The sequence below is a fragment of the Borostomias antarcticus genome (genome assembly GCF_949987555.1).
Source record: "Borostomias antarcticus genome assembly, chromosome: 1".
Lineage (NCBI taxonomy): Eukaryota > Metazoa > Chordata > Actinopteri > Stomiiformes > Stomiidae > Borostomias > Borostomias antarcticus.
In genome coordinates this window covers 25,606,777-25,626,864 of record NC_140234.1, presented here as the reverse complement: position 1 = coordinate 25,626,864, position 20,088 = coordinate 25,606,777, and the positions used below count along the sequence as shown (strand labels likewise).

At 45.8% G+C, this 20,088-nt stretch overlaps 1 protein-coding gene across 1 annotated transcript; it reads right to left on the bottom strand.

The window, feature by feature from the left end:
* Positions 1 to 209: 209 nt before the first annotated feature.
* Positions 210 to 15,972, bottom strand: LOC311321451 (uncharacterized protein; the record flags this gene model as incomplete). The annotated part of the gene is made up of 17 exons (XM_084453432.1): positions 210 to 734; positions 894 to 933; positions 1,053 to 1,120; positions 1,278 to 2,033; positions 3,573 to 3,576; positions 4,255 to 4,509; positions 4,607 to 4,686; positions 4,866 to 4,947; positions 5,115 to 5,174; positions 6,968 to 7,300; positions 9,010 to 9,132; positions 13,489 to 13,602; positions 14,272 to 14,397; positions 14,581 to 14,660; positions 14,866 to 15,017; positions 15,299 to 15,354; positions 15,856 to 15,972. The coding sequence occupies 16 exons, from the start codon at positions 15,970 to 15,972 to the stop codon at positions 901 to 903; spliced, it is 2,439 nt and encodes an 812-aa protein (XP_084309558.1). The 3' UTR covers positions 210 to 734; positions 894 to 900.
* Between the last annotated feature and the right edge of the window lie 4,116 nt (positions 15,973 to 20,088).

Here is a 20,088-nt window from a genome sequence, read left to right as displayed (position 1 = left end):
ATGGCTGATTATGCGCAACTAGGCTATAACTACGCTTATCTTGATGCTAGCTTCAGTCGCAAATAGAGAACAACGATGTGTGAAGTGAGGAAACCTTTAGTCAAGACAATACCCTTTTATTCAAGACAATACAATGTGTAGAAATAAGCAAAATTCTCACATTTTCATGACAATGTCGCAGATACTAGTTTGTAAACAAAATACGCAGCATGTAAATCACTGCATGTACCCTGATGACCCAGTCAGGTCCCTCCCTGTGTGTCTGGCCAGGGTGAGGTGCATAGATAGACAAGGGACTGGAACATATGAGCAAAATTAATCTTTTTTTTTTCCCAACACAAATTCAGGTTCACAGCTTTAAAGAAACTAATACCTACAGTAGAAAACTCACAAGACAAAACCCATCCTGAACCAGGCCTGTAGAGATGAACAGCTAACTAGCAGTGAGCACTGCTTTTTTCAACCACTCCATAAGCCAATCAACTGTTAAGCCTGTCTAGTTCATCCACAACACTATACACATGTTAAGATGACAACACTAAAACCCCCAAAATTGCTGCCGAGAAACAGCCTAGAAATGTGTGTGGTCCCAGTCTAGGGGCTGGTGATCACGTGATCCCTGTAAGACATAACACGCCCTCGCTGGCCGGGTGAAGGCACCGCTCCGGTGAAGGTCGGGGTGAGAGGGTCCTGGCATGGTAAGAGGTGGTCCTGGAGACATTTGGGAGGCTCTCCTGCACAAAGAACCAGGATGTAAGTCAGTGTCACTCAGCTTTCCCGCCAAAATCAGTCAGAGTATACATTAACACTATTGTATAGCACCTTCCATGATGCTTAAAGCACTATGCTAATATGCTAATAGTTTATGATGACGGAGCACAGAGCACACTTACCAACATTTCACCACACAATGACCTTCTTAGGCTTCTCTTTCTGAAACAGAAACATGAGCTGTTAGCTTTATCTGCTGCACACAACAGAACCTGCCACACATTTGCCCAACACCTGCCCCCCCAACCCCTCCCATCAGTCAGCCATGTGGCAGACCTCACCTTCCCTGAGGCAGGAGCAGCCAGCGCTCCCTTCAGCTTCTCCTTTTCCTCCTTCTGTTTGTTCTTCTCTGCAAAGTCCAACACAAAGGTTCAACACACACCCAGAGTGGATGTTGCTTTCCAAGCCTCTACAGGCACAGACACACCACAGAGCTGGGATATACAGGAAACTGAGCTAGTTCTTACTATACTGTACAACAGCAGCTTGAAGATAGATGAACTCACTCTTTTTCTTTGTTTTCTCTGGTGTGGGGCTCAGGTCCGCCACAGGAGATGGGGGTTCTCTTTTGTTCTCTTTCTCAGCTTTAGCAATCTTCTTCTTCTTCTTAGCAGCAGGAGGAGTGGAGACATTATCAGGCGTGTCGTCTTCCACTTCTGCCACCTCCACAGCAGCCGATGCCGCCCCCTTCTGCTTCTTCTTCTTCTTCTTTTCAACGGTAAGGGTTCCGTTCACATTAATCGTCTCCTCAGAGGTCTTGTTCTTCTTCTTCTTCTTCTTCTGAGCAGCAGGAGTTGCGAGGGCGTCATCGGGCGCGTCGTCTTCAACAGCCGCCTCCACCACGGGAGCAGACACCGCCATCTTCTTTTTCTTGTTTTTCTTCTTTTCAACGACAATAATTTGGTCTTCTTTCACGTCATTCTTCTCTTCCTCAGAGTTCTTCTTCTTCTTCTTTTTCTTGGGGGTGTCTGTCTCTTCCTGCTCGTCTGGGGTCGGGGTGGGTGGGGGTCTCTTGGTGGAGGTCTTGGTTGGGGTGGTCTCTGGGACGGCGACCGCCACACTCTGCTTCTTTTTGGCTTTCTTGGTCTGCTTTGGGGTGACCGCCACCTGTACTCCCTCCTCCGTCTCCTCCTCTACCACCTTCCTCTCCTTCTTGCTCCTCTTGTTCTTCCTCCTCTTCCTCAGAGCGTTTTTGGAGAGCAGCAGGATGGTTCGGCCTTGGGGGGCCGAGGGGGGCTTCTCCTCAGGAACGTCCTCATCACCTGGCAGAGAGAACAGCGAGAACACAGAGGGTCAGAGAGAGAACAGAGAACACAGAGGGTCAGAGAGAGAACAGAGGGTCAGAGAGAGAAGAGGGTCAGAGAGAGAACAGAGAACACAGAGGGTCAGAGAGAGAACAGAGGGTCAGAGAGAGAACAGAGGGTCAGAGACAGAACACAGAGGGTCAGAGAGAGAACAGCGGGTCAGAGAGAGAACAGAGGGTAAGAGAGAGAACAGAGAGAACACAGGGTCAGAGAGAGAACAGAGAGAACACAGGGTCAGAGAGAGAACACAGGATCAGAGAGAGAACAGAGAACACAGGGTCAGAGAGAGAACAGAGAGAACTAGGGATGTGCGCGACTAGTCGTTTAAACGACTAAACGGCGCCGCTTTTGCTAGTCGTTTAAGAAATAATAGTCGATTAAACGAAATATAATAGAGTTAGATAAAAATAAAAATATGTATAAAAAGACTTAAATAATTAGTCCCCTCATTCATTCATCTGCGCAATCCCTATTGTTTATGCTGCGTTCCTTTTGTATGGGAGCTCCGGATTTGGCGCCTATACGCATAATACGTAGCCTATCGTCTGACATCCACGGTCTTTAATATTATAGTAATTTAACTTATGCTATTCAATGGTCAGGGGTGAACGGCACATTGCCACTAAAGTGTTCTCATATTAATTAATGTAGCCTAATCATTTGGTTTGTGAAAGTCAAGACGTGACGGAAATCTGTGCAACAATAGACTAGATTCCAAGAGGCGCGCTCGCTTTCACAACCTAATTGCCGAGTTGAACTCTGAAGGAGGCAGACCATTAAATTCGCAAAACATAGGTTTATGCATACTAGTATACATCCAAGCAACTGTCACAAAGTACCCCGTGTTTTAAATAGCCAAACCAGACTTGGAGCGAGATGCGCAACGAGTGAAAATTGGCTTCCGCTGAATGTTGGTTAGAAAGATAGAGGAACTTTATTGCAGACACGCAGGTCCATATAAAACATTATATATAACACTTTCATGAATGTACAATTCGTCTAGGCTATTTTTTGCACGGTAGGCTATTATTTCTTTCACTTTATTATTTGCATCATTCTTTGTGGACCAATGTTTGAATAAATTTGCCTTCGAACGTTATTGCCCTCTCTGACATCCGCGGTCTTTATGTGAAATCTAGTTTTAGCCTACTGAAACATTACAGGCTATAGGCTAGCCTACTCTTCTTCAATTAAACAAAATAAATCACATTGATATCTTTGCTAAGTAATAAGCTGTAAGGACAGGCTGAACTACTGTTTTGCACAGGCAAACAAAGGAGAGTGTGACAGCCCTGCGCAACGCGTGCAAATTGGCTGCCGCTGAGTGGTTGGGAAACATCAAGAATAGTCATGCATCTTAGCTTGCATAGTTTGAGAAACAATATCAATTTTTCTCACTAGCACTTGTTGTAGAAAAAAAAATCCTGTTTTTAGACTAGTCGTGTAATCGGTTACAAAACCACCGTCTAGTCGTCAGTGAAAATAGTCGCTGCGCACATCCCTAGAGAGAACACAGGGTCAGAGAGACCAGATAAGAGTCCAGAAGTACTGGTGAACAATACTGTAGGAGAGCTCACTGCCTGCAGCCCCATGCACACACGTCTCTCTCTCACCAGCACACACACGTCTCTGTCTCTCACCAGCACACACACGTCTCTCTCTCTCTCACCAGCACACACACGTCTCTCTCTCTCTCACCAGCACACACACGTCTCTCTCTCTCTCACCAGCACACACACACGTCTCTCTCTCTCACCAGCACACACACGTCTCTCTCTCTCACCAGCACACACACGTCTCTCTCTCTCTCACCAGCACACACACACGTCTCTCTCTCTCTCACCAGCACACACACGTCTCTCTCTCTCTCACCAGCACACACACGTCTCTCTCACCAGCACATGTCTCTCTCTCAGCACACACCCATGCACCCATCTCTCCATCTACCTGCCGGTTCCTTGGTATCCAGCTCCACGGTATCACTGCCCCCTAGTGGTACACCAGGGGACTGCCCGTTCTCCTCCAGCACCTCCTCCTCCTCCTCCTTCCTCTCCTCCAGCACCTCCTCCTCCTCCTTATTCTCCTCCAGCAACTCCTCCTCCTCCTTCTTCTCCTCCAGACCCTCCTCCTCCTTCCTCTTCTTCTTCTTCTTCTTGTTCTTCTTGGGGGTGTCGGTGGCCGGGGTGTCGGCGTCCCGGCTCCTCTTCCTCTTGGACCCCGCCGCGGGCGTGTCAGAGACGGGGTCCGAGGGAGGGGCCAGGCCTTCATCTGCCTCCGCCTGCTCCTCCTCCACAAGGACAGCGGCAGCAGGGGTGCTGGGGGGGTCACTCCTCTCCTCTGGAGTAGTGGACGTGACCGTCTGCTCCTCCACCTTTAGCTCGGGGGCTAAGTCAGTCTTGGAAGCCCCCTGGGGGCAGTCTGGGGGGAGGAGGGGCTGGAGGCGAGAGGGAGGGGGTGGTTACTATCGTAAATGTCACATGTTTCTGTCTTGATCCACAAGAGAGGAGCCTCTGCTTGGTGAAGGTGCCTACCTCAGACTCCTCTTCCTCCTCCTCCCCTTCTGCCTTGGCGTTCTCTGGTCCGGAGGCAGGAGTGGTCGGCTCAGAAGGAGCTGGAGGAGAGGATGAGGACAGAGGAGAAGAGAGCAGAGAAGGAGAGGAGGAGGAGGTGAGTAGGGTGAGAGGCAAAGAGGACAGAGCCGGCAGCAGGAGTTAGCATCTCTCAGATCTGGACTTTTGAAAATCTGACAAAGTATTCGAGCCGTGTCTGACGACGAGGTGGTCGCCATACCCTCAGGGGGAGGCGCTTCAGCATCAGCAGCCTCATCCCTGGCCTCCTCAGGCGTGGGCGGGGCTACAACAGCTTCTTCTTCCTGTGATTGGATGGGAACATCAGCATGGGCAGGGTACCCAACAGAGTAGTAGTGCATACATTCACAAATCTAATCTATGAACTACATACGGCACCGACCGTTGGACCGTCCTCTTCCTCTCCACCCTCCTCCTGGCCGGCGGGGGGCGGGGCCTTGGCTTGACTGACAGGTGCCTCTGATGCAGGCGTCTCCGTAGCCTCGGGAGGTTCTGCGCTAGCCTGGGGTTTCTGTGAGAGAAATACACAGCAGCTGGAGACACACGTGCAACTGCTCAGGTGGGTGTTTCCCAGACTGGATATCGTGGAAGAAGGGGCGTGGCCTCAGTGTGCCGGGACACACGTTTTTCAGACTTCTCCATCTCAAACACTTTCTCTCCAAACCTAATGTTTTGTCCAACAGCAATACGTCTTTAGAAACGAAATAGCTTCCCCACTTGCTCCGGCACGCATGCGCACAGCGCGCAACCATTGCTCCAGCATGCTGTGCACATGCGTGCTGGAGAAAGTGGGGAAGCTATTTAGTTTCTAAAGACGTTTCTAAAGATCATATTACAGAGGCATGTGAAAAACCACAACAAGCCCTCGCTCTATGTAAGCACAACTAGCGATTCATAAAGACAGATTGATGAAAACAACTGTTTCGAGGCAGAAAATAGATCTTTTAGAAGCTGCATTCTCAGTGCCCCGTCCGCCGCCATTACATGGATATACTTGGCTCGCGCTGGATTTTAAATTTCTTCTACAGGCCTCCGAATTACACCAAAGTTAACTCGGTGAATCAAACGTCTTATAATATGCCGTAAATAAGGTCCAGGTTGTCAAAAACTAGCATTCTCCTTTAAGCCTAATTTATACTTCGTGAGCCGTGAGCCACATTTTTGGCTCATTGACGGCATTTGGAACGTCTCGCAGGCTGTGAGCCGCTTGGCTCGTACCACCTCAAATTTCTAGCGGCTCACACTCATTATATGTCGCACATATTCGATTGGTTGACTGGCCTGGAGAGACGAAGCGTTCTGTGTTGCTAGGAGATGAGAAACATTTTTTTGTTTGGTAACAACATAGCATCACATGGACACAGCAGGGCACGGCTGACGGCTCATTGAGTATAAATGCACAGAGCTATGAGCCGTGAGCCATGAGACAAAAAATAGGCTTTAAAGGTACAGGCACACTTTTATGACTACAGTGGTCGCATCACACCACAGACCACACAACTCAGCCCCTGAGGATGGTAGAGACACACGGTCTTCACTGATGAGGGCAGGTGGATGGCCCAGTGAGGGCTACACTGTCCCCGACCTGCTATGACATGAGGGGGCGGAGTCTCGCCATCACGCCACTAAACACGCCACGGACCCCTCAACTCGGCCTCTGAGTGAGCTAGACACACAATGTCTTCGCCGGTGGGCTCATGGAGATTGCCCAGAGGTCACTGCACTGCTCTCGACCCACAGTTATCTGAGGGGGCAGAGTCTCACCACCATGCCACTATCCACACCACGGGTCCCACAACTCAGCCCCTGAGTGGGCTAGAGACACACAGTCTTCACCAGTGGGGCCAGGTGGGTGGCCCAGAGAGGGCTACAGTGTCCCCGACTGGCTCTGACCTGAGGGGGCGGAGTCTCGTCACCACGCTACTATCCACGCCATGGGCCCCACAACTCAGCCCCTGAGTGGGCTAGAGACACACGGTCTTCACCGGTGGGGGCTGGTGGGTAGCCCGGAGAGGGGTACACCGTCCCCGACTGGTCATTGCACTGCTCCCGACCTGCTCTGACTTGAGGGGGCGGAGTCTCGCCACCACGCCACTGTCCACGCCACGGACCCCACAATTCAGCCCCAGCCACGGTCTTCGCCGGTGGGTGCATGGAGATTGCCCGGTACGTAGTAGTTCTAGCAGTAACTGTTACATACAGCTGCAGCAGCTAGCCCACCTCACATTTTCTCCAGGAAATGTACTTTCTAATTATTATAATAATAATAATTATTATTATTATTACTGAACCAGATGAACCGACCTTGACAGGTTTGTCCTCCTCGCTCTCAGACTCATCAGTGCTCTCCTCACTGGAGCTGGCGGCCTTCTTGGCGGGAGCAGGGGCCTTGAGTTGAGCTTTAGCCTGGCTGGGGGGGGCTTTAGCTGGGGTCTTCTTGGCGGGAGCCTCATCAGAGGAGTCTGAGCTGCTCTCCTGGGCGGGGGCTTTGGCTGGGGGGGTCTTGGGTGCAGGTTTGGTTTCCTCCTCCTCCTCCTCACTGTCTGAGCTCTCCTTACTGGCCGCCACCTTGCTGGTCTTACTGGGGGGAGCTGGGGTGGTGGGTTTACTGGGGGGCTTCACAGCTTTAGGAGGAGTCTAAAAGACCACACATACACATCAAGAATATATAAACTGAATGAATAAACTGTAAATCTACTCACATGGTGTCCCTGTGGTCTAGCTTACGTTGGAAAAACTAAACAGCCTCTTAAACAAAGAATATCTGAACACACAACTGCTATCCGTACAGGCAATATGCTGAAGCAAATAATGGTTCACCCTCTTCATTGAAATTATGTGGAATTTAAAGAAAGTTTAACTTTTAGAAAGTTAGGATGCCTACAAGAGGAGGTGATATTCTGAAAAAACTGGCCCAGAAGAAAGAAACATTCTGTATATATACACTCAATACTATGACACCAATGAAATTGACTTAATAATGACTACAACTGGTCCTTATTGCTGTATCGTATATAGTCCTAGTAGTGATGGCCCAAAAACGGAAATATTGTGGTTAGTCCTTGTAGCTAGAACCATGAGATTGGCATCGGCCTCCAAATCTCTGGAGCTTGTCAAGGAATCTGCCGTCTACCTGGTGTTTAACTGCGCCACAGTGGTGGAATTAACCGCCCACTGACGTCAGGACAGCAGTCAAAACTCACCTCTTTAAGAAGTACTACCAGGATCCTCTCTAGCACCTATGGTATTTTTAGTTCTCTACTCTTGCACATAACACTAGATAATGCTCTTAGCCACTTGTTTAGAAAGGAGATACACTTGTGAGTTCTGGTGAGTAGTAGTACACTGACTTCCTATTTGGGCTGCACAATTAATCGTGAATTAATCGAAATCGCGATTATGACCTCCGGGATTAATTAATCGCAAAAGGCCGCAATTAATGTGATTAATAATTTTTCTTTGAATTGAGTGTGCTAGGATTACACGGTCGAATCACAGGCGCTTATGCTGTCTGACCAATCACATGCGTTCCCGCTGAGTGCGCTGTGCGCAACAATTTCACTGAGAAGACAGATAGCAGTAGGTCAAAACCAGTGTCACAAGAGTACCTGCAGCCGTGAGTAGTGAAAAAATGAGCGAAAACAAGGTCAGTGAGTTAGTAGCAAGAAAGGGATCAATGTCCGTGATTTGGGAGCATTTTGGTTATTATATATTAATATTGGGCTATATATTACATATGAATCGCAATTATTAATCGCAATTACAATTTTGAAGCAAATAATCGCAATTATTATTTTTTGTCAATCGTGCAGCCCTACTTCCTATGTTAAATGCAATTATTCTAAGTGGCTTTGGATAAAAGCGTCTGCTACAGTAAATGACTAATGTAATGTAATAAGAAAAGAGAAGAAAGGTGATTGGTCCCTAAATAATTGGGTCCATCTCCCAGCTGTGTACTAACCCTGCCCTTGTATAATGCAGAATTGAACCTGTATGTTCAAACGCTCTGAAGATGGCTCTATGAAGAAACGCGTCAGTGTGTTTCTATTGTGGTGAGCCAATAAATAAATTGAATTTTTGTATTTTTGTCCTCCTTGACTGGAAATTGAGATGTGCTACCATTCCATATCTTTTGGTGATATACACTCAAGAATTCAGCACACACCAGTATCATGCAACTAGAGTCTAGTCTTGTGTGGTGCTTGGTAAGGCTTTACTCTGGCGAAGGTCAACCACAAGCTTAGAAATACATATCTGAAATTTACATTGACTTAAGTATGCAGATATTTTCTTTACTATTATGAATATAACACAGTTGATGTCCATTTAGTCATTATTCAACTCACCTCCTCCTCGCTTTCTGATTGGCTGTCAGAGGAGTCATCTGTCTTGGAGGGCTTGGCCGTGGCTGGTTCAGGAGTTTTCACTGGTCCAGCCTTGGAGATGGGCGGGGTCTTGGCTGGGGCTTTCTGGGGGTGGGGGGTTCATTGTTAATCCACAGTGAGAATTACTGTTAATCCACAGTGAGAGTCACTGTTAATCCAGGAATAGGCCTAATCCAGAGGTTTTTGAGGCCTAATCTAGGGTCCAGTCTGTGTCCGGGACTGCAGCTATGAGAACCAGACCGGTCAGAGGGAGCGGGTCAGTCCTGTACAGCCAGCAAGGGCCAGGCTCTGTCCAAACAGCCTAGGAACCACCACAGTCCAGTGGGTCAGAACAAAGAGCAGTCTAACAGAAGCACCCAGCCAAACACACACGGCTGGGGCCTGCTGAGAGAGGGAGACAGATACAGCTACGGGAGGCTGGGGACTAGACACCCATTATCACAGTGACTGGACTCCAGAAATGTCCTTCCGTGGCTGTGTGTGTGTGTGTGAGTGAGTGTGTACAGTGTGTGAGTGAGTGTGTACAGTGTGTGTGTGTGTGTGAGAGTGTGTGTCTGGAGGTGAAGAAACTGTCTGGTGTACATGGTTGTGGGTGGAGCGGGTGTGAGGTATTGGTAAGATGACATCACTGGGAAGGAGTGAGGTCACAGAGAGCCAGGTTCGATGACCCATGGTGAAATATTTCCCATCATTCAAGGATCGCCATATGCCAATAATCATAATGAATCTGTTAAATATATTAGTTAATGTCAGTATTCATACAACTAATAAAGGCAGCCTATGCTAACATGTGCAGCATGATATGGCACATGGATTGTGCAAAGAGACAAACAGTGATTAAACAATCAAATACCTCAAATCTAGCAGAAACCGACTCAGCTATCCACATGTCCGTGTGGCATCAAACAAGTAAAGGCACATGTGCATTCATAGTATGGCTGCCACAATAAAGCACCAGAAAACAATTCCATTAAAATTACAAAGCCAACAACCCAAATGGCCATTCAAGGAATGAAATAAGGTAACTCATGTAAAATTAAAGACGCACACAGGCCAAAAAGGGAGAGAAGGCCAAAAACAGGCATGTATACCAGGTGAGCTACCATAGGTATGATGAGCCCCTGCTTCATCGCTACAGGGTTTCCCAACGGGAAAAAATAATAAGGTGTGGTCAGTCAGCAGGTTCAACATAAGATTGTCACTTTTACCACATAAATTAAGTTCAAACAAAAAAAGAATTAGGGGGAAAATGAAGGAGCACGAAAACAGAATATAAATAATATCAAAAATACAAAATAATTGGAGAAGTATGACTTTAGGGAGTCTTTACACGGGAGGTTCAGCCAGCCCAGACGGACATCTGCTCTGGAACAAACAGAAGACTAGGCAGAACTTCTGAAAATGGGCTTATTTAAAGTGATGAAGGCAAATTGTCTTAATTTATGGCAAATATGATTATAGGGGTATTGAGGGGTGCTGAGCTCAAATTTACTGTATGCACAGCTCAGAAATGTCCGATAATGCCTAATACGGCCAACGCCACCACTGGGCTGAAATTTATTTAGGTACATATCTTTTTGACTAAACAAGGTGGGAACTTGAATAAAATGTGCTTTTGTAGGTTCATATATGGGGAATCCAATGCCATATTCTGATTTGAGATCACATGTGAAGAAACTGCTTCAAACTCATATACAGTATATATATATTGCAAAAATGGTTGTCTTTAGTGACAATAGTTAATAGTGAATAATTCATCAACCACATAAGATCCAGAACTGATCCTCCCACCTGTAGGTGTATAATTTCCTTAGTTAGTTTTTCAAATATGTATTTGCATACAACAGAGTTGAGTTCAGTACCCCTACAAATACCATCAATATACCATCAATTAACAGAATATGCCTTCAGGGTTTATGGGTGAGCCCGTCCTGTGTTTTCATATATGGGGAATACATTGATACATTGTTTTTAAATTAAAGGTGAAGAAATTTCTTGAAATATTTATTGCAAAAATGGTTGATTTGATTAATTTAATAGTGTGTACAGGTAGATAGATGCACACATGAACAGTTTCCTACAGTTGCACTCCTCCATGGATTCTATGCATATTTCCCTGCAGCTGCAGCGTTGCCTGAGGCAGCCCTTTGAACAGCCTCACAGGCTGGTGTCCCTTCAGGCCTCTGGCATAGATGGCAGAGAGAGTAGGTGTGACTAACTCATATCCCATTTCACTGGAGGAAGAACAGGATGTGGCAGTGAGCTTGGTTCCAGACAATTTCTTGATTGTGTGAACACATGATGTGACATTTTGCTGCATCTGAGGTTGGTGGCTTGGAGTCTTTTGTGCATGACCTAGTGTCTCTGTTCAGTGGCCATACTAAGACTACAGGTGTTCCACAAGGATCACTTCTGGGTCCTCCGTTTCCCCTGTACACATCATCTCTGGGTTCTATCATTCGCATGGCTTCTCCTACCATCGTTATGCTGATGACCTCTAGCTGGTCCTGTCATTTCCCCCCTCTGACACACAAGTGGATGGCGACAAACCACCGGAAGCTCAGCCTGGACAAGACTGAGCTGCTGTTCCTCCCGGGGAAGGGCTGCCCGCACCGCGACCTGGCCATCACCATGACGACACAGAGGTGATGCCAACTTGGACTGCAAAGAAACTGGGTGTGACCCTGGACCAACTGGGTGTGACCCTGGACCAACTGGTCGTTCTCGACAAATATTGGAATGGTTCCACGCACCTGCAGATTCCTGCTCTACAAGATCAGGATGATTGACCCTTTCCTCACTGATGAAAATGTGCAGGTGCTCATCCAGACCCTGGTCATCTCACACCTGGACTACTGCAGCCTCCCAAGACCAGGGCTGACCAGGATATTTATGGTCCTTATAGGAATACTGTTGCATTATTGGCCTATTTGCATGGTGTATTGTATTTGAATTGTCTCATGTTTGTATGGGTGCCCAACTAGGACAGTAATGAACACATTTCTATTTGTATATGGAAATGCTTGTCTTTTTAAGGCTGCAGCATGGGGGAAAGCCCAAGACTAATTTTCCATTCGTGGAACATTAAAATTGATCTTGAATCTGCTCTGAAAATTTAATTTAATGTAATTTATTGTTCTTTAAATGTTCTTAGCCATTAGACAAATATATTCCAGGAGCTTGCCCCAGGTTGCCCGTTTCAATATCTGTGTGGTCTGTATGGCTCTATGCGCTACTAACCCTGTTCTGCTTTCCCTCTCCCTAGTGCCTCTCTCTCTCCCTCCTATCTTCTAACCAGGTCAAGTGGATGCCCCACTGTCACCAGCAGACCTCCCGGAGTCCGATAGATACCCCCGTGTCTGCTGTGGATGTCGTAGCATGTCCGTAGAATGTTCTCTCTCCTATGATGCTTTTAGCCTCTCTTTCTCTGAAATGTAATTTAATGTAATGTATTGCTTTATAAATGTTCTTAGCCGATAGACAAACATACTCCTGGAGCTTGCTCGATCGCCTTGTTGAGAGGGGTCAGGGAAGATTTTTTACAGCTCACTTATCTGGCCCCCGGGTGATTACTGTTTTTTTGCTTCCCTCTGGAATATGTAGAGTGGGTTGTATGCCCACCTCCCTTGTTCTCTGTAAAGTGCATTGTGTTGCCTCTGGGTATGAAATGCGCTATACAAATAAAGCTTTGATTGATCTGATTGAATCTTGACAAGGTTTGTAGGGGTATTGAACTCAACTCTGTTGTATGCAAATACATATTTGAAAAACAAATGAAGGAAACCATACACCTAGGAGGATCAACATGCTTCTGGATCTTCAGTAAAGACAACCATTTTGCAATACATTCACACGTGATCTCAAAATCAGAATATGACATTGGATTCCCCATATGAAAACCTACCAAAAGCACATTTCATTTGCCATTTCTGACCTGGGCATACAGCAAATTTTAATTCAGCACCCCTCAAAACCCCCAAAAATGTGTAATTGTAATCGTGTCATAAATTAACAGTTTGCCTTTGGAGTTGAGATTTTTTGAAAATGTACCCAGTCTAACACTGGGAACTCACTGCAAACAACTCTGAATTGGAATTACCTCATCCTTGATTGATACATGCAATGTATATGTTTTGCTTAATATGTTGTTGAACATTACATAATTTATTCTCATTTTCATTGTAAAAGTCCTTATGGGCTAGGGTTAGGGTTAGGCATATGTGTGTGTATCACAGGTGTCAATCATCAGTATTACCTCAGTCCACCCTCACTGGGCTCGATCTCAGGTCCTCCGACTTGCCAACGCACATGACCTTACATGATCTTACATAAGAAATGCTTTGGACAGCTACACCACCTCATAGTATGGTTGCTAGTCAGATTCCAGCCTCTGACCAACACCCAGGGAGATGTGACCATTAGCCAGCAGGACAGACTCACCTGTCCAGGGGTCTCCTCCTCCTCACTGTCGCTGTCTGAGCTCTCCTTCTTACTGGTCTTACTGGGAGGAGCTGGGGTCTTATTGGGAGTGGTCTTCACAGCTTCAGCAGGAATCTGGAACGCAGGGACACACCACAACACAAAGGAATGAAGACCCTGGACCCTAGGCACTGGACACTTCACTGGGCCTTCCTGTTCAGCAGCTTCCTTCCCAGCTGGGGGTGGGGTGGCAGGAGCCGGCATAGCTAGGCTGGGGGGGGGGTCAAAGGTCAGAGGGTGGAATGGAGACTGACGGTGGGGGAGGCAGGAGCCCAGGAAGCTGGGGGAGGGGCAGCTGGAGGGGGCTGGGGTGACTGCAGCTGCTGATTGCCAGACAGAGCTGCTTTCTACTTGCATACTAGCATGCTGTATACCGTGTATATCATACTGAATAGCACACTAGCACACTGTATTAGCAGAACAGCAAATTGAAAAGCATACTAGCATATTGTATAACTTGTATATCATACTGTGTAGCAAGTTGTATTACCATGTATAGTATACTCACTAGCATACTAGTATATTGTATAAACATGTACCAGTATATTATAGTGAATTGCATAGTAGGGTATTGTATTAGCATGTATATATCATACTGAATGGTAGTAGTATATTGTATTAGCATGTATATCATACACATCAGAACTCTCTGTAGTCATTGGCTTAGGGAATCCCCTCCTCTCCACCAATCATAGATCTACCACAAACCTTCACCTGTGCACCTCTGTGACCTGACTGCCTCACCTGGGTCAGGGCTAGCTCCTCCTTAATCTCTGATTGGCTGTCATGGTCGGAGCTGCGTGCTGGTTGGACGGGGGTGGGGCAGCTGGGCTCTGTCGGTTCTGCCACTGTGGCGTTGGTGGCTGGTGTCTGTGGTCGACGGGAGAGAGAGGGAGAGGGAGAGGGAGAGAGAGAGAGAGAGAGAGAGAGAGAGAGAGAGAGAAAGTGAGAGAAAGAGAGAGACAAAGATCAGCACCATACTATCAGACCCCTCCAACACAGAAGCTATAGAACTAGAACTGAGCCGTCAATCTGTACCACTACATGAACTACCTTCCTCCCCACCTCTGTCTTGAGGGCCTCCTCCTCCTCCTCCTCGCTGGTCTTTCCTGGGGGGGCCGTGGTGGGGGGGTCTGGGGAAACAGCAGTTCAGATAGGGTCAATAATACTAAAATCCTTTTGTAAATCACAAGTGATGTGATGAAGCTGGCACTGCGCTTCATCTAGGCCCTATCCTGGTCCTTCATCTAGATTCTAGGACACCCGGTCGGTCTGGAGTCCGTTTCCGTTTGCTGGCTGAAGACTGAGATCCATGGCTGGATGTTTACAGTAACCCACCTATGACTGGCTTGGCATCTACATCTTCTTTGATGTCATGACAGGTGGTGTCTTCTTCTTTGGTGTCAGAGGGATCAGTCTTGATGGTCTTCTTCAGAGTGGTGGAGTCCACCTCTGGTTCCTGCTTGGCCACCGGGCTCATCTCTGAGATCCTGGGACATCACAGTGAAATGAGCGCGCGCACACACACAGACGGACATACACACAGTCATACACACGTGCACGTGAACGTGCGCACACACAGACAGACATGCACACACACACACAAACCCACAAAGCCAAAGCATGAGAGAAAATTCTTCATGCAACTTTTTGTAACACTGCAACATGAGAAAGATACTTTCTAATAAAATAAAGATTCCGAATTTTATTGAATAATTTATTTGAGGATGTGTCCTATGTCGTGTAGGCTATTGATCAGGACTGTCCTTACTTGGCCCAGGTAGTGTAGATATCATGGAGAGAGTCACTCTTCTCTGGAGACTCCAACTGCGGGGAAGCAAGAGAACAGGCTACCGTCAACTCTACACAACTCTACTAAACATTGACATGATATCATTCATGTTATAACCATGTCCAAATTATTCAAATGATCACGCAATGCATTCATACATATATTTATTCAGATGAACAACACGTGCAAGCTGGGAATCCCTGCCTTTCGCCAGAGTTGAGAAGGACGTTTCGCTGCCATGTGTTCGCCTGTTACATAATGTTCTTTACATGTACACGGAGAACACGGCCCTGCGGACCTCGCAGTAAAAACTGGTACCCTGCTCTTTTGCATTGAATTGTCCATTTTTCAATTATTCCGATTAAAAGGTTGTACATAATTGAGTCGATATTACAACACAACAGTTCTTACTTCATTAAGGGGCAAGAGCTCGTTTTATAAAGGTGATCAAATTATCAAATTACCATGGAGAAGTGAATTCACTTCGAAGAGGCTTAAGGCTCTAAAAGTCGGTTGATTTTGATCAAAACATTTACCTGGGTAACATGTTTTTTCAGACCTTTCGCAGCCTTCTCGTAACCGTTCTCCTTTAAATGCTGATAAATCAAGTAAAGCAAGGCACTATATGATGCCTCCGATTCCTTTGAAGTCATCGTCTTGGAATAAAACGATTATTCTACGAAAAGGATTAATTAAACGCGTTTGTGGTGCTGATAAACAACAGCTCTTCAGCCTCGCACGTCTGCATGAATGAACCAGTGTTGGTGACGACGCCCCCTTTTCAGAGCTGGAGCACGACGGGACAGTTTCATAACTGAGCAACTGCTCCAGCAGCCCGGGACTACTTTCTCATGTCATTACGAAGTACAAACATAATATTATTATACCTGATGTAAAAATGCAAAACATTGTGGCATGAAATACTTGCTGTAGCCTACGTGCACATGAATGTTCAATTTGCAGGGCTGGACTGGAACAAAACTCCCTAAAAACACTAAAGCGCAGAATGATGGAATATTCTGTTACGGTCAGGTCGGGGGCAGTGACCTCCCTGCAATCTCCATGCATCCACCATTGAAGATTGTGGCTGCGTTCTGAATCGCATACTACCCTACTATATAGTATGCCAAAACAGAATAGTATGTCCCAATACATAGTAGCCTATGCCACATGCAGTATGGCAAAAATACCAGGATGTCCTACTACATCCGGTCGTATTTTGCAGTAGTCATTTTGCATCCCGTCGTATTTTGCACTTAGTAACTCTCCTATTATCCTGCCATGGAAGCGCATGGTACCGCGAGGTAGGCCAGCTAAGCTCGTTATATTATACCTCCATGGCTAAGCTACATCCATGCAGCTAAGCCATCCATGCAGAACATGTGCAACAGCGCCCCCTACTGTCACATAATTTTCAGACCGCTGCTGTGGAGTTTCAAGTCCACCGTTTTTTTCAAAACCGTCTGCGGAAGAACGCTGCCAGAAATGACATGACTCGCAACCTTGCAAGTGTGTGACCAAATCTCAGAAAAAGTGACTTTGAATGGTTGAAAAATGAGTGTTGCAGCTGTGAAAAAGGAAAACTCAAATACAAAACAACATTTTCAGAGATTCTAATTTTATTTTCAACCTATCAAAACATTGTGCAAGCCTTCAAAACGTATTTTCAGTCTTGCAAAACCGTGTTCAAGCATTCAAACACTGACTTACAACCTTTCACATCGTTTTTTTTCAGTTTCGAATTATGGCATGATTCTAATCCCATACTTTCATGTCAGATAGTCATGTTTCATACTATCTGAATGAAGACCTTTTCGTGCTTTATGAGAACAATAGCCTATTCGAGAAGACGCACGTGTTTCCAATAATGCACATAAATGCTGCGCGATGAACATGAAACTGAAAAATAGACAAGCCTCAGACTTTATGCACCCATAAATGCATTATAAGAGCATCCTGACTGAATTAATAGCCTATGTTCTAATGTGCAAAGTTGAGTTGGAATTTAGTGTTGGACAGGGCCGGCCCTGTCCATCTGGGGGCCCTAAGCAGGATATGGGTTTGGGGCCCCTTGGATACCCCTGGGCAAAAAAAGATTACTATTAATATAATTATTATATTAATTCCCCGATTGGTGGCAGCACTGTGACGTATCCCACAGAGCGTGCACTATTTCCAGTAGAGCGTAGAAGAAGAACCAGAAAACCCTGAAACGATGGATCAGTGGGTGAAAAATAGGCTATAACAGTGGTTTTTCACCTATAAACGAACCAACAAGGCCCCGACATGACATCTACAGGAATGCATGGTGAGCGTCAGATTTGAAATTCGCCGGACTATTCCGGTCACCTTTTTCTATATCCTTATATACGTGACCCCAGATTAGAGGAGCGACAGCGTATCTCTGGGGTCACATCGGGGCTAAGGCTACCTAGGCGTGTCATTTGGATCAAGACAAGGCAGCAAAGTTGACTTAGCGATACAATATAGGCTATAGTTTCTAAACACGAACTAGACGTGTGCAGCCTGCTGAACTTGCTGCGCCTGTAAAAGAGAAGCTGAAATTTTGATGTCATAGCCTACAATATTGCTAGATGGGATATCGGGAAGTGAAGTCGGACTTATTGGTGGTCGAAATACCGGGATAACTTTAGTTGGACGAACGGGTAGTCGGACCAATGGGTCTAAAATGATGGGGACCTATGGTCGGAATATTTGGTAGTCGGAATTATGAGTAGTCGGATTATTGGGTGGTCGGACTGAAGGTACGCACCCATATATTGTAATGTTTGAAGGAGATGTATGTTCTTTTTCGTAAATAAATTCTCCTGATGTCTCTAGTTAAGAGGAAAGGTATGGAGTCAAAATGAGGCCAGAAAGCATTGTAAACGTAAGTGAAGTATTGTAAACAAAAACATATGAATTGTAAACGTAAGTGAAGTATTGTAAACGTAAGTGAAGTATTGTAAACGTAAGTGAAGTATTTTAAACAAAAAATATATAAATTATTACTTAATTATTAAAAAATAAAATAAAAATTGCATTTACAATACTTTTTTGCGTTTACAAAACCTTTTCTGCATTTACAAAACTTTTCTGCCTTTACAATACTTTTTCTGCGTTTACAAAACTTTCTTGCGCTGCAAAACATTCTGGCCTCTCTTTGACGTGGGGGCGGGGTTAGATGAGTGGCGTGTCCAGAGAGGAAGAGGCGGAGTTTCGGGATGCCCACCGCCATATGAGCGCTGCTCAACGTTTTTTGGACTTCTTCTATGGTTTTGATTTATATATGGCGGTGGGCATCCCAAAACCCCGCCTCTTCCTCTCTGGACACGCCACTCATCTAACCCCGCCCCCACGTCAAAGAGAGGCCAGAATGTTTTGCAGCGCAAGAAAGTTTTGTAAACGCAGAAAAAGTATTGTAAAGGCAGAAAAGTTTTGTAAATGCAGAAAAGGTTTTGTAAACACAAAAAAGTATTGTAAATGCAATTTTTATTTTATTTTTTAATAATTAAGTAATAATTTATATATTTTTTGTTTACAATACTTCACTTAAGTTTACAATACTTCACTTACATTTACAATTCATATATTTTTGTTTACAATACCTCACTTACGTTTACAATACTTCACTTACGTTTACAATGCTTTCTGGCCTCATTTTGACTCCATAGAAAGGGATGAGCAGTCATGTTAGACTTGACTGCATGAGATCATCTTCAGTTGTAGATACTAGGTTTTATGAAGACATAAATCAAAGGACCACAGTAAAGTTAGTCTGTGGTTGAGCCCAGAGTTAAAGAAAAAAAAAAAGGCCTTCCCCACCAGCCACATCAGAGAAATACAACTTATATCCTTTTTAATTTATCTTCCTCTGTCTTTATTTCTGCACCTCTGAGCAGGTGTCTGTGTGGGAGCCCCTGCCCTGCTACCTGAACACCATGAAACAGTATCGGCGATGACTGCGTGAGGAGTTTGCCTTGTATGTACACCAGGGAATGTTGGGAGTAGTGTCTTATTCTTTGACTGTGTGGTTGTAGTGTATGACACTTGTCTGTCTCCTCTTCTCTCTCCTCTAGCTTTATATATCTCTCTCTCTCTTCTCTCTCTCTCTCCTCCTCTCTCTCTCTCCTCTCTCTCTCCTCTGACACTACATTTTCTAATTTACAGATTCTTCACCAAGAAATTGATGTCCAATTTCAATATGAAAGAAGAAAAAAAGGGCCTTCACAGCAATGTTGCTGTACTCTGGGGTTAAAGGTAATATATATTCACCAATATTTAATTTAATGACTGGTTGTACTGTCAAAGCCTCTCACTTCATGGTATAATATACTTGATTATTTTATTCCCCTAATATTATAGAGGTCTTCATGAAGTCCAACGCAACAGCGAAAGAGCCTGGAAATATACAACGCTGTAGCTGGGTGCTTGGCTAACATCTCGGAGTGGATGACGACACATCACCTTAAGCTCAATCTGGACAAGACTGAGCTGTTGTTCCTCCCGGGAAGGGCTGCCAGCACCGGGACATGGCCATCACATTGAAGACCCAGTGGTGACCCCGACTCGGACTGCAAGGAATCTGGGTGTGACCCTGGATGACCAACTGTCGTTCTCCGCACTTATCACATCCGTCACACGCTCCTGCAGATTCATGCTCTACAACATCAGGATTCGCCCTTTCCTCACTGATGAAACAGCACAGGTACTCATCCAGGCCCTGGTCATCTCCCGCCTGGACTACTGCAACTCCCTCCATGCTGGGG